Source organism: Labrus bergylta, chromosome 5 (genome assembly GCF_963930695.1).
Source record: "Labrus bergylta chromosome 5, fLabBer1.1, whole genome shotgun sequence".
NCBI classification, from domain to species: Eukaryota; Metazoa; Chordata; class Actinopteri; order Labriformes; family Labridae; genus Labrus; species Labrus bergylta.
This window is the reverse complement of record NC_089199.1, coordinates 3,560,959-3,576,310: the sequence shown is the minus strand read 5'-3', so window position 1 is coordinate 3,576,310 and position 15,352 is coordinate 3,560,959. Positions and strand designations below refer to the sequence as shown.

Genomic DNA, 15,352 nt, shown 5'->3' with positions numbered 1-15,352 from the left:
TGGTGAGCACGCACAGACCCCCGCCCTCCTCTGAGTGCTGGAAAGTTACTCTTAAAGTTACTTTTACTCAAGTACTCAGAATCGTCTACTCCCCTTAAGTGTTTCCTGTGTTTGTATCTTTATGCCATCTACAGCTTGCATAGTCATTTTTTTTATAAATATTTTTACTACATAGCCTTTATTATTGTTTAACTCTGAGGCTTAACATGTTATCTACCCTACAAATGACCAAGTGATAGAATGTGATAAATAAGCATAGATTACTGTAAATCACATTGTCACTTCAACAAATATTGAGTTGCGATCATATCAGCGGTAATAATTTACAACTAATGAATGAGCCACACGGCAGCCTCAATAGTACTGTCCCTCTGGATACTTTCATTAAATGATGTTGGTAAACACACGTTGCTTTATTCACTGAAACTAAATCGCGAGAGCAGGAATGAAAGATCTCCAAACTTCTTCCACCAATGCCTTAGATAAAAAGATGAAAAAAAAGATTGGGAAATATGCAATAAACAGGACGCTGACAACTATAGTAGAGTATATTATTTAGGAACTAATATAAGGTGGCATTGCTTTAACTGTTTCTGTAAAATACAACAACTCTATTACAAGTGAAATAAGAATTCAAAATGTTACTAAACATGCTACAGTACATGATTAGTCCAAAAACGTGTGCAAGGTAAAAGCACATTATTGGACCATGAACATACACGCATTCATATGAGTAGTACCTCACTGTTGCAGTTAAGACGAGACAGTGGGAGTAGATTGATCTTTTACAATGCATCATATCTCATCATACTTTATGTAAAATATGAATCTCAAATGTTGCTGAAACCTTCAAATAGGAGGTACAAAGGAGAACATTTCTCTCTGAGATGTAGTCAGGTTTATGAATGGAAGATTAAGGTGGCAAATAAAAGAAATAGCTCCAGCAGCACTTCATCAGGGTCATTTCTCTCTTCATGCACCTTGGTGGTCGGTGAAGTTGTGACAGGAAACCCTTTTCTGTTTCTTCATAGAAAAGAAATACCCACGTAAAGTACAATAAGAAGTAAGTGTTACGGTCAACCTCTCACTGATAGATGTGAGTAGTATTTATAATGAAAATGTCCAGGTTAAGAAGAGAGGTATGTTTGTGTCTTTTCCGATCCTTTGATTCTGACATCATCTGCATGAAAGGTGTGCATGTGTGCACAATGAGAGCTGAGGAATAATATCCGCTGTAGGTTGTTTGTTACAGGTTCGGTTCAGCTGCTGTTGCTCTTGACTTTCTAATTGTACAGGATGTTTAGGATACTTTTGTTATTTGAATGCATAAACTATTGTTTCCACTCTCACCACACTGTGCCAGACTGCCAGTCAACACTTGAGACAACTTCCTTCCTTGATTTGGGTAGAAAGGAGTCCCATAATTGAATAAAACCAGACCCCTCCCTCCCTCTCTTTACATACCACACACACACGCACACAATACGCACACACACGTTTTACAGGCTGGTGTATAAACTTAATAGGACGCATTTGGTTCCAAAGCCCCCAGCTTGCTCAGTGGAAAGTGAGCCGGATTGTTTTTCAGTTTCTTAATGTCGAAGTTTATGACAGCCAGATAAAAAATGTTGCCATGGGGATTTAACCACAACATCGCAATTACCTTGATGCAATGAGACTCTGGAGGCTTACAAACAAACCAGTGTAATGCAATTAAGATATAAGTACCACCAAAAATGTCCTTTAAACACACGAGGACGGATGCAGGACAGCATCAGTGAAATAATGATAGTGTCTTTTTTAAGATAAAAGCTCCTGATAAATAATTAAACTCTTCGTGCCAGAGTCACTTTCATTAAGACTTTTTTACAAGAGATTTTCCTAACAGCTTCAGATTGGATTCAACAAGATATTGTTCTGTAAATGAATAACTACATGACTATTAATGCACCAAACACTGATTGTGTCGTTATAAATTCAGTCACACATTTTTCACATCAACTTCAAAGTCTTTCTATCAGGCTGCTGCTTGAACAAAATTATGCACCAAAAAAAAAAAAACTCCTCTTTGAGGGACAAAATAGAAAAGTGGACGGATGGAATAATTGCCTGACTCAGGGTTGGTGGGAAATGTGGTTTGTTCCTCTTATGGTTAAAACCCCCCCCTATAATGCCCAACACCGACCGTCCTGGGCTGAGCATAAAGAATCACATGTAGCACCTTAATCTGCCTGTGTGACACTTTTTTTTTTTTTTTTTAATGAGAGCCACAGCACTTTATGTAGAAAATGATCAACGGTTTCTAATTCTGCTAGTATCATTCCTTTTGAAAGCACAGAGAAATCAAACGATTCAGAGGAACAGAAACTGTAGAAAGGGATACTGCTTCCTATTAAAAAAAAGAGGAACAATTAATACCTGCTGACATCTCTATTTTCAAATCCCTAACACAAAAAAACACAACATTACACAGCAGAATTTGAAATAAAAAAAAACATATTTATTAATGTGATACTCAGACACACTCTTGTACAAACACACACGCCTACAATCAGTCAGGTGATACATGGTGATACACAATGCTTCATCTCTGATATAGTCATGTACAGAGATGTAGATTTAAAGAAAATATGGCAAAGTAATCTCATTAAGCAACAACATGAGTGTCATACATCATTCACGAGGACAATAAAACATTAATGCACACGAGTGGCATCACTAATATTGTGAATTAAAGCCATACATGAAGCTTAATCCTACACTCCCACTTCTGTTCGTAAGTCACAAAAATAAAAACAATATAAAAGTCATTCATTATGTTACAAATGCCCGTTAATAGTTCTGCGATACATTGAACTAGAACATGTGGTTTGATTTGGACTTGCACATGAAAGCATTCATGTTGATGCAGCAAGGATTTAAGTTCGACCTGCTCCTCTGCAGGACCCTGACACGGTCCATCAACCATAAAACGCTTTGTTCTCCGCAGGATAGACGCTTTGTGATACGCAGATTTCATCACACACATGTGCAACTCGTGGTGAAAAAAACCCAGAAGTCTTCATTTTTTATATTGAATTGGTAGAAATGTAAATACTATGTATCGATACAAGTCATGATATGTATTGTTCATGGTGTTTTATTGTTGGAACCATGACTCCCTCTAGTGGCTACAACATGAAACTGCAGCTTATTATTACCACTGTGTTATAGCACAGGAATTCCCTTCACTGAGTCATGGTTAAAAATAATTTAGTTTGCTGTGAGACAATTATGGAGATGCATGGCAAAGCGGGCTAAGGTAAGGAAAAATAAAAATTCACTGTTGATCATTTCAAACAGGACTGTCTTTAAAGTGGCACAGCCAACAACAAACCCTGCACACATTATGAAAGCAAAAGAAGGTTTAGAGGAGACACTTGCCAAAGATCAAGGTGCTTATCCACACTGTAAATATATCATCCTCTCCTCTGATTTCTCTTAAAAAGTCCATAATCACTGCTTGCTGTGAGGCCAGCAGTAAGTTCACTCCAAGTTCTGTGTACTTACATGATGCGGTATGTATAAGTGTTCTTAAAAGTCACTGAGGATGCTGATATCAGCAAACTCTTTGCGGTAGCGGTGAGCGCTCAGGGCGAGCAGGAACGACCACTTCAAGCTCATGAAGCTCCACACACAGGACAGGTAAAGGCTTCTGGGGTCAGTCAGGGCTGTTGGAGGGAGAAACACAGTTTATCATTAAGTCTAGTTTTATATTCACATGCCTGTCCAAACATGAAATATATTCTCTAGAAAGGTCTTGACATTGCTGGAGTACTTAACTGCAAAGACTTTCAACATGATGTTGGGACCTGGCTGAAGGATTTACTCACTTACTAGATCACACTGCTATGTGAAAAGTCCAGGACCCGTTTTTATCATACATTATAAGAATACAAATTAAGACAACTTTTAAGATTACAATTTAAAAAATGTAAAGTTCTTCAAACCTTTATAAACAACTTACTCCTGAATGAAGTTTGTTAAAAGTTAAGAGCGTCAATTAAGTAAGATTCAGAGCAACTTTAAGTGGTCATAGAATATCACATGTATGTCTTGAGAATGTGTGATGATTTACCCAGTGTCTGTCATTGTATATATATATATATATATATATATTTATATATATTGAGAGAGAGAGAGAGAGAGAGAGAGAGAGAGAGACTAACATTTTACTAATTAATGAAGGAATATCTTCTGCAAACTGCAAACAGAAATGTTATATTTTATACAGTATAAAAAATGTACTTTATTTTTCTTACGATGGATTTATTTGTTTGTTTTTTGTAATTGCATTTTAAATCTGTATAGCTTTCTATAAACATCTATTAGTTTATGTCAAAAATTTTAATTTTAGCCAATTAAAAAAAAAAGTACAAAAGAAAAAAATAAAGAAAATATAAGACACATTTAACTAACATTTAGATATTTGCTCAACATATTTCCTTCAGGATTGTTAAACGGCATTCTGGGAAATGTAGGTAGTTTGCATTAGGTACACACAACAAAAGCAGAGATGCAATGGGGACACCAAACTCCAGTGGTGCTCTCCAATTAGGTCACTCAGGATATTTTAGTTGTCCCAAATCTTTTTGGTATTTTTGTTTGTTATGACAATCAACAGTATGATGTGTATCTTCTGAAAAACTGGTTGACATATAACCCCCAGTTGTAAACGAAGAAAATGCCACAGTGAGTCTCCAAAAACGTCAAGATATTGACCTTTATATTTGTATAAAGGGTCTTTTGGTTAAGTGTGCTTCGTGTGATGACAGATAAAACTTTTCTGAGTGAACCCAGGTGAATTGTGCAGGAAAAGCAGCACACCGAGCTGTCTAAATCAGGACAGCCATGTAGAAGAACTTACACTCCTTATGGTGAATGGCAACAGTCAGGAAAGTGATGAATGCCACGACAGCCAGGACAGAGAAGAAAACCCCCATGAAGAGGAAGAATTTGAGGCCCTTCAGCCAGGTCCTCCAGTAGTCCTGCATGTACATAATGTGGGTGATCAGGGTCCAAAGAGCCAGCACACCTGAGGTACAAACACAAACAGCAAGTTAGCTTTTACAAATTGTTTCTCTAGAGATGAACACTGGAGGTGATTTTTTTATGTTTTGATAATTAAACATGATGCAGTTTCTTCAGTAGACAAAGTGAAAACCAACATTATTTGAAAACTGTTTCATCTTTGTTAAAGCCACATTAAAGTGTCATTGTAATACAGATATAATAAGAACCCGAAACAACACTTTCCTGTTATTATTGTGGATGTTAAACAGCTGGTTGAGTTAGACTCTGAAAAAGAACAACAACTCCAGACTAAAAGAATGGATAAGCAATGCCTTATGCCTACTAAAGTAAGTGAAAATCAGGTGGGCTTCCTCGGATTTCTTCTAGGACGAAATTAAAATGGAACGTCTTTTTTTATGTCATGTCTTGCCTCCTGAGATCCAAGAGGGCAAACCTCAGGGTGTGGAGGACATGTATGAAGAGCAACTCATTCAAATTTCAGCAGCAGGCTGTCCTTCATTTCTTTAGAAATTTAATTTTCAGGAGAACATGTTTGAAAACAGCTAAGGAAAAATATTCCAAGCCGCTCTCTGCTGAAGAATAATGAGAAAATTTGAAATCTTGTAGAAACTCTTATGAATGAACAGAACCCAGTAGCAGTATACAGTCTAATGCTTTGCTTTGTTAAAAACTGAGTGTCAGGTGAAGTCGACTTTAAAGACAACTCACTCATACTGTAACAGCTGCAGACCAAAGTGTGGATGACCATTACTTTGAACTTAAATAACACACACATCATGACACAGCGTGTTGTTAATTGCTGAGTCAGTGAATCACTTCTTCTTCCCTCTTATTTTGTAGCTTCAGTGTTATACATTTATTCTACATGACAGTGAACTTAACTTCTCAAGCAATCAGCAAAAAGCCTGACAGAGAATGGAAGTGATGTTTACACTTTAGTTGTTCCTGTGCAGGGTGGGGACACAATGTTCAATCCATTGCTACAATGATGGACCTGTTAATACATCTTCATTAACACTGGTGTTGAGAAAAAGAGCTTTTTTTATTTTATTTGAGTGTGTAGCAAACGTATTACCTTCTGTAAAATTAAACAGCCCTTAGAGATGTCATTCATATTTTAAAACTGTGACAACTTTTCAGGGAATGGGGTTAAATTCACGTATACATATAGGTTAAACAACCAATAAAATGGATCACAGTACATTGTTGTGAGGACATTTAAGAGCAGGGGTTAAAGATATGAACCAGCAAACCTTGGTTCAAAGGTCAGCTCGATAGCATAAATTTGCTAAAGCCATAGACTGTAAATATTAAGGCTAACACTCTGACTAACTAACTAAGTAATATAACTACAGACCAACAGATAACTTCTAATGTCTGATGTGTGTATTTCTTTTAGTAACACTTTCATTTGCTTTACATTAGATCAACCATTCGCCCCCAGTTTTATATGCTTCTGTGTATTTTATTTTCAATTTTAGAAAAGATAATAGCAGACACATTAAACTATTAACCAAAGCTGACTGAAACATGGGTCACCTTTAATACTAAATATCAATGTCTTATTAAAACACTGAAGAAAACTGAAATCTTTTAGCTTCACATTTTCATTATTTATCAAACAGTGACCTTTATATGGTAAGAAGGTTTTTACTATTTAAAACACTTTTGTATACCTCCAATGTTATAGTTAGCTCCTACAGATGGTCCCAGAGTGTTCATGTGGGGGTCAAAGAAGAACCCATGTACTGAAACATGTTAGTTCTGAATAAACACATTTGCATCAGAACATGTTGCCCTTCCATCAAAAACATCAGAATTTCACTTGATTGTCTGACACACCAGAACAGCTGACATGTCTGCCCTTCACAAACAAGTTAAAGTGATCTCTGTTTAACTCTGGGCACCTTCAGTCCGAGGAGGGGGGTCAAGAAACCTACAGCTTTCTCCTCTCACTTACAGACACATACAGCTACATGTAGATAGCACATTGTTGACATTACCAGACAGTCCTCCCATGGCTGCAGTCCACGGCTGCTTGAACACGATGTTCCACACCAGGAAAGCGGAGAAGCCCATAAGCATCCCAAACGAGGCATATCCGATACTAATGTAAGTTTTATTAATGGCCATTATCAACACAACAAAAAAAAACAAAGGTCAAAGTGAAGCCGTGACAAGAGCTCGACAAGACGGGCGAGAGCAGCGATCTGATAATTTCAAAACAACAGCATCCGGGTGTTTTACAAAGAGACGCGAGAGGACAAAATGTCACTAACTATGAGTTTCCTGCTGACTAATTATTGTTTTCCCACAGAGGGGGAAAAGTGTGACATGACAAAGCGTTTCTTTAGTTTGTTCAATTTTTTTTATCAGCAGAAAAAAACACATCGCCTCATTCAACGTCATCTGATATTAACCCAAGAGATTACGCTAAATCCTACACGTTTAAATCACACAGCGCCCTCTAGAGGAGCTCAGCGGAAACACCACTGTTTTGTGCACATGGAGGATTTACCATATACTAGGTGGAGAAAAAAAATCATAATTGAAAAATTACTCTTAGTTCTTTTCAAATGTCTTTTTCATTTAACTGAGAGAATGAAGTTAATCGCCATCAAATAGGAGAATTTCATAAAACTGAGATGATATAATTGTATTTCAAAATTAACTACCATGATTTATTGAGCAACAATGCTCCGTTTAGTTCAATTCAATACTTTTTTTGGGACATCATATGTTTAGGTTTATAACTGTCTATTAAATAAAACACACTATTGCGTAGGGTCAGTGCCAAAATATGCTGGATGTTTCTTTGTCTGCTGTTGATTGGTTCAATCAAGCAGGTAGGGTGCTGCATAGAAAGCATCTCAAACTCCAACCTCTAATTTAGAAATGATTAAAATTCCCTACAGGTCACCGCTTGTACATATCAAAATCAAGTCTACAAACAATTCTTACAAAATGTATTGAAGTCCTAAACCATTGTGTCTGATGATGTTAATATTGGGTTTGTTTTTGAGAGGGTCTTTGGTCTGAAGAAACCCAAACTCCACAAAGGGAAAGATTTCAGTCAACTTCTTTAAGTCTAATGCCAATGACTTTAGGGGTTAAATAGCATTTGTTATTGAACATTAAAACCTCCTTAAAAAAATGCTCGTTTTTTTGACCATGAAACTAGATAAAGCATCTCCTCTGGGTTGGCAGTAATTAACATTTAGCATCTGTAATGGTCTTATACCCAAGAACCCATTGATATAAAAACATCTAAACTTTGGTTTAAAGAAAATGGAATGAACTTCCAAACTCCATGTGATCTGCAGAGTCCCTCTGCACCTTTAAGAAAAAGCTAAAGACCCAGCTCTTTCATGAATACCTACTAACTTAATGATGATGGTCTCCATATTATTGATGATGACGATGGTAATGACGATGGTTTTTATTTGATAACGATGACTTATGAGATGGTTTCTATACTGATTAGAGCTCTCAAGAACTGCCGTCAATGTTGTGCTTTGCCTCTGGTCACTTCCTGTCAGCACCTGTGTGTCCAATCAGACTCAAAGCTGATCGTCTGCTCTTACTGACATTGTTCCCTTTTTTTCTAGATCCTTGCTTGTGTTGTACTTACTCTCTGATGTACGTCGCTTTGGATAAAAGCGTCTGCTAAGTGAATTGTAGAAAATCCAGTATTAACAGTGAAGGGGGGCTGGTTCTGTAAGAGCTGAATATGTTTTTTGTTGCAGTTCAAAGGTGAAGACCTGAAGAGTTCAAAGGTCATGTAAAGAGTGAGGAGATGAAAGCAGCCAGAAAGTGGGAGAGCGGTTCACAAGTGAATTATTTTGTTTTGTGCTTTTTTACAATACGTTTTATTTTGAACATTCAAATCTTCTCCTTAAAACCGGATCAAATGAGGATATTTCTGTTTCTTCAAAAATCCAATCAGACATAAAATAGGGCTTGAACTCTTCAAATTGAGGCAGATTTGTTTTACTTTCATCTGACATCACATGGACTAAATCATTAATCAAATGAATGAATAAGTGATAAGTAGATTAATCTGTTATAGAAATATTCTTCACATCACTAGCAGCCTTATAACAGGTGACAGGAGTATAGAATGGTAGGTAAACATGGCCAATAGAACATTTTATTAAACTTTGAAAAGCATTTAATATAATGACTCATCTCTCATTTCAAGGTTAGAGGAAATAAGACTCACCAAACACACTTCTCGAGCTGCAATGAGAACTTAGAGATGATCAAAAGAAGAAACTTCCTTGTAATAATGTACTGTGGGTCGTTTTCTTTAAAGATTACATTCAAGTCATGTCCAATCTGTAAAAACTCCCAACCATCACCCCGTGGGGAACATAATGTTGAGAATGAACGCAGTGTGACATCAGCTTATAACAGACTTGGCAAGTAGTAATAGAAGAAGAAGTCGTTCAACTTCTTCTTCATGATGTTAATGATAGCCTTGTCTCTGTAGATGCGTTGAACCAGTATGTCTTCATTGGAGACCGCCAGCAGATCACACCACGACATGCCTGCTACCATCATCTCTCCTTGGATCTGCCAATACAGAGAGTGGGTCTTCTTCAGCTGCAGGACTCCGTAGTTGCAGACCAGGAAATTGCCGTCGATGAAGCTCCTGGACTGGATGACTTTGACATGCACCAGCCCGAATTTGGGCTTCTCCTTGGGGTCATACACCAACCCATCAGGCTGCGACCCCAGCCAGGGAGCATGAGGATGGATGACCAGGCCGCATGGGGACCAGTTGACACACACATTGCGACAGTATTCCCGCAGTGCTTCAGTCTTCATCTCCTCATCTATCTGCGCCGTCTTGGACCGACGGGTTCCATTCCGAATCTTAAATATCAGGTGCTCTACATTACTCTGTCCTGCTTTGAGTTTGCAGATTTCCCAAAAACGACTGGTAAGACGCAGCTTCCGCAGCTCCTCGGCTAATTCCTTGTGACCATGTGGAGGGCGTGTGGAGCTCTCCAGACTTTGTGCTGCGTCCAAGTTGATCTGCAGGACCGTTAAATGTTCCAGTTCTTTTGCACTGAGAGTAGGACAATCAGTCATTGGATCTAACATGTGTGGCGATAACAAGGGAAGCTTTGGGCGAGGGGGAGCGTCATCATGAATCTGATAATCCTTGCTTGAAGGCAAAGGGCACTGATACGACAATGGGGAACCCTTTGGGACTTTTCCAAAAGCACAGTCCACTGATTCAAAATTCTCAGTGAGGCCCATTTTTGTTATCAGAGGTTTTTGATCATCAGGGAAGTCCTTGTAGGCTTCAGTTAGCCTTGCCAAAAAAGAGTGGCAGTCAGCTGGGGTAGGAATAAGAGATTTGTAGGGCATCATCCTGAATAAAGAAAGGTTCCGACTGTTAGCACATAAGCAAGAAGGAAGCTATGCAGCGAAATTGTAGTTCACACAGTCTTAATAATCTTACCTTGGCATTTCTAGCACGGTTTTCTGCAGGGAGCGCCTCTTCTATTGTGGAGGAAGATTTCCACCAAATAAAGAAATGAACTCATTAATTTAAACTTTAACTATCAAACATAAACCTTGCAAAATAATCAAAACAGTATATACATTCATTAGGACACCAAGAGGTTTGTCAACTGTTTCATACCATCATTTAAAGTATGACATCTTAAATCAACTACATGCATTTATAAATACAGTTTAGTGTTGTACTGGAGTTTGTTTGGTTAAGGCTGACAATGAGCCCAGATTAGAGCTCAAGGAGTGAAACAGGAAATGATGCTGAATTTAAAGGTTGAATGGGTGAAGTATGGGCCATTCTAAACTTCTGGAAGTAATCTTTTTCAGACTAACTTTATTAAAGTCATCTGTAAGTGGCTTCTTGAAAGTGCATTCGAGTCCCACTGTACTCTCCCAAGGGGCTGTATCTTCAAATTCAGGATCATTTTTCCACTGATATACCAGTGACAAACAGATCTGGCAAAAGTTGAAACATCCTCACACCTGGGAAGGTCATTGTGGTTAACTGAGGTGTTCTTTATGCCGTTGCCCGTGTGGCATTTCCCTCTGGCAGGTCCCAGATGTGTGCCCTTGAGATCAGTGAGACCAGTGAGACCCACACACCATTGCCCACCCCAGGGTGCATCTGGAGTGCCTCATACGCCGAGTGAAGGAACACAAGTTCTTGACACAAAGATTACACTCTGGCTTTTTTTAAACATTAGTTAGCTGTATGCCACGGCATGTCTCCTGACAAAATTTAAAAACAGGCCTTTTGTAATGACCAGGTCAAAGCCAGAGTAGATTTAGAATCAGGGCCGCAACTAACGATTATTTTCACCATTGATTAATCTGTTGATTTATATCAGGATTTATGGATCAATTGTTTGGTCTATAAAATATCTAAGAATTTAAAAAAATCCATCCTAGTTTCTCAACGTCCACTTGGAGGGCGAGACCTGTTCACTGTCTGCGCCCCATGGTGAGTTCTTTTTAATGATCATTTTTACTTACCTTAAGTGTCTTACAATTTACTGAAAAACAATCTATATATTGACTGTTTTATCATTGGCAATTCATACTTATATTCAGTCAACTGGGAATGCTTTTATCCAAAACATTTTGTTATAAAAACACTCAATAGATAAGAGTGTTAGACGTTCAAATCCAAAACGACATCAAGAAAACAATGAGTGTTTCTGCTTTTCAAAAGAAACTAACAATAAGCTTCAAAGTGAACTTTTTGTCTACTAAAAGATCATTAGTCACTTCATTTTTTCAGCACTAGTATGCAATGGTTAGTTACCCAAACACTAACCCACTACCTACAGGTCAGGAAAATCAATCAAAAGGCTCCTTGTATCCTTTATTTAGAAAATAACTTTGATGTTTTGCTACACAAACCCCTTTTAACTACATCACAAAGACCTGACCAGTCCATATCAGTCTGACTTATTCATCAAATGCTTTGATTCATGGGCTCTCTGGCATTTGAACATGCTTACCTCTATCCTTTTCTTTTTATTGTGTTTTTGAGATTCCACATTTTCACTTGAGCTTTCCTCGCTCATGGATAGCTGTTGGTAATCATCGGAGTCCGGTGAGGAAAGGGGATCGTCATTATTCCCTTCATCCACTGAGATTGTGGCTAAACTTTCCTGGTTAACCTCCACTTCTTGAACATGATACGAGTCAGTGGACTGCATATTTAAGTCTTCTGCATCGGGGTCATTTTTAACCCAATCTGATATAATAAGATTATCAGCTTCCTCCAGAACTTGTCGATTGGTTGATCCCTGACCTATGTCATATTCTATTTGCTCTTCTTTAGGATTTAACGGCAATGGATTTGATATTGCCATGCTCACACTCCCGGTCTGCTCAGAGGGCCCATGTCCAATGCCTGTAGATATCCCGGTGTGTTGAATATCATCTATTTAAGGGTCACACAAAAAAAACCACATATTTTATAAACTAGACAATTCTCCCTTCAGTTTGGGCACAAAAAGCTTTTTTCATGAACATGTGCAGTACAGACATTAAATGTGTTATTGTTATCTGCCGTTTCGTCCTTCTGCTGGGCTGAAGTAGAGGAAAAGTATTTAACTGAAGGTATTTAACAGCAGCATTAATGCAAAGTGAAATCATCTGTACTTCAGTTGATCACTAACTTATCAAATGCATTTTGACAGTCTGATGGGGATTCATAACTACAAATGCTCCCCTTTATGATAGCGTATACTGCATGCACAGAGGAGCATACACAAATGGTACATAGGTATGAGGGACAAAAAATGACTAAAGTATAAATAAATGAATAATTAAATGTTGGGAGAAATGCATACAATAATGTATAAATAAATGAATAATTTAATAAATGCATCAATAAATATATATAAATAAATGCAACAATTCATAGTATATAAATAAATATATTAATATATTTATTTATGTATTTCTGTGTCCATGTTGTACAAGGAAAAGTAAATATGTAAATTAAGTGGGCTGTCCTAATATTACTGAAGTAAGATTGATCAATTATGAAAAACAGACAGAAGCAAATTTACATATATACTTTTCTTCGATGTGGACACATAAATAAATAGATGTGTAAATGTAAAAATACAGAAATAAATTAATAACTCAATTAATGTGGAAATGTGGACCAGTTTCTGATAGTGTGGAGCGAGCGTGCGCTCCTGGAAAACATGTACTGCACAGTGTTTCCCACTCGTCCAGGTGTATTAACGGCCGCAAACGCCCTTTTCCCGAAAGCCTCTCTCCCTCATTATGTCAAAAACATGCATTAAAACATAACTGTGGGTCTGCACACGTGAGAGAGAGAGAGAGCTAGACGGGTGAGCAAGAGTCGGGGAACGTGCCATTATGCATATAAGTGGACAGACAAGAAAGAAAAAGTGAAATTGATCATCTGCTCCACAGTTTCCATGTTAACCAGTGAAGTATGTGAACTACATGGCAGGCTGCTGTCTGTTAACTAACTGATGTCTGTCAACATCAACTGAGTGCTCCTCTGTCTGCACATCACCCTCACTGCTCTTATTACATAAACCACGTCTGAACCTCAATTTTGAAGTGTTCTTAAATCGTTTGAGCTGCTGTTAATACTCAAAATATTTACAATACTGAACATTACAAGAATAAGAGAGAAGCAATAATCGTAACTAAAAGAGAAATATGACAGTATGCCACCAAAGCACTTTTTTGTTGACATTCATTGAGCTAATTGTAGTTTACCTCATGTTCAAATCTAATCTGACTTTCCAATAGGCTGAAAGGAGAGCACTTGAATTTGCTTTACTTCAAAGTAAAATAAATAGTTTTAAAATGAAAAAAAAGTAGCTCTCTTTCTAAATCCCTTGATGTTCTGTAAAATTTGTCTAAAACACTGGAAACATTTTAACGGCCCGGCCCGTCAGAACCGAACCGTGACCAAAAAACCGAGGTAGGTATTGAACCGTGGGCTGACTGTATTGTTGCATCCCTAATAAAGAGCCTTTTTCATTAACAAAGTGTATTTATTATTTATTCATTGATGTATTGTTTTCAGCATTTATATATTTATTTATATATTTATTGATGCATTTATTAAATTATTTATTTATACACTATTGTATGCATTTCTCCCAACATTTATTTATTTATACTTTAGTCATTTTTTGTCCCTCATACATAGGTGAATAAAACTACATAATAATAATAATAATAAAGTTTATTTATAGAGCGCTTTTCACAGACAAAGGTCACAAAGTGCTTTACATAAACAAAACAACAGCAAGAAGCATACATACAATGAAAGAAGAAAATAAAAACATGGGCTAATCTAGAAAGCCAATTAGCTTTTATTGTTTTCAAATGTTTTACAATGTAACCAGCTAACAAGTCTGTATTTAAACCATGCGGCTTATTATTGCTGGAAGTGTCGTCAGTATACAGATAACTTTAGTAACCCACCTATCCTCGGTATCTTTATCTCGGGGTTGACCACCATGTGCAGGATATCCCGCAGACGTTTGTTTTCCTCGTAGTAAGCCTCCACAATAGCTTCAACTTCTCCAAAAATGTCCACCGCCGCGGAAGTAAAGCGTTCAGTTAAAAAGCTGCGGAAATTCTGGTGTCTAATGCTTGTCATTTTGAAGGCTGAAGTTATAAACGATATCAAATGTTTAGCGTCTCGTCGACCACTGTGAAATACGCGCCGTCCACAACATCCACAACATCCGGAAACTGGAGAATCCACCTTCCGTGTGGTCGCGTCTAATTTGCTGCAGAGCGCCCTCCTCCCGACGGTAAGCTAAATACATCAAATTGATTTGCATGAATTATAAATATCAAACATTAATCATCTATAGAATACTATTCATGTATAATCATTTTATATTGTTGAACGTGTACTCATTACATTTGATTTTATATTGATCGGTAATACATTTATTTTTTAATAACTAGGTACTAGAATATAACGTGAAAACAGTAGCCTATGCATTACTAAATAACATGGAGGAAATAATTAATTGCATGGTTTCAGTAGCCTACAAAAATAATTTCACAAATGGAAAAAAATAAACTTAAAGTCGCAGTATCTTGTAAAAAGATTTAGTGGACAATTTTTAAATACTTCAATTTCCTGATTCAGTAGTTTCTCAGTAGTATGAGTTGTTGTTTTGTATTGCCTCTTTGTACAGTACTCTTGTTTTTTTTTTTGCATTCTCCTCCCTGACATGTTTCACACTCAATTTGAAAAAAAATA

General features: G+C 37.3%; 2 protein-coding genes across 2 annotated transcripts; both read right to left on the bottom strand.

Moving 5' to 3' along the window:
* Positions 1 to 2,478: 2,478 nt before the first annotated feature.
* Positions 2,479 to 7,487, bottom strand: LOC109993796 (heme transporter hrg1-A). The gene is made up of 3 exons (XM_020646875.3): positions 7,077 to 7,487; positions 4,907 to 5,074; positions 2,479 to 3,710 (listed from the first exon to the last, which is right to left on the bottom strand). Exons 1-3 carry the CDS (start codon positions 7,204 to 7,206, stop codon positions 3,574 to 3,576), a joined length of 435 nt encoding a protein of 144 aa, XP_020502531.1. The 5' UTR covers positions 7,207 to 7,487; the 3' UTR covers positions 2,479 to 3,573.
* A 1,406-nt stretch (positions 7,488 to 8,893) lies between these two features.
* Positions 8,894 to 14,837, bottom strand: LOC109993799 (uncharacterized). Its single transcript, XM_020646879.3, has 4 exons — positions 14,557 to 14,837; positions 12,087 to 12,514; positions 10,547 to 10,587; positions 8,894 to 10,456 (listed from the first exon to the last, which is right to left on the bottom strand). The coding sequence occupies exons 1-4, from the start codon at positions 14,732 to 14,734 to the stop codon at positions 9,481 to 9,483; spliced, it is 1,623 nt and encodes a 540-aa protein (XP_020502535.2). The 5' UTR covers positions 14,735 to 14,837; the 3' UTR covers positions 8,894 to 9,480.
* Positions 14,838 to 15,352: the final 515 nt, after the last annotated feature.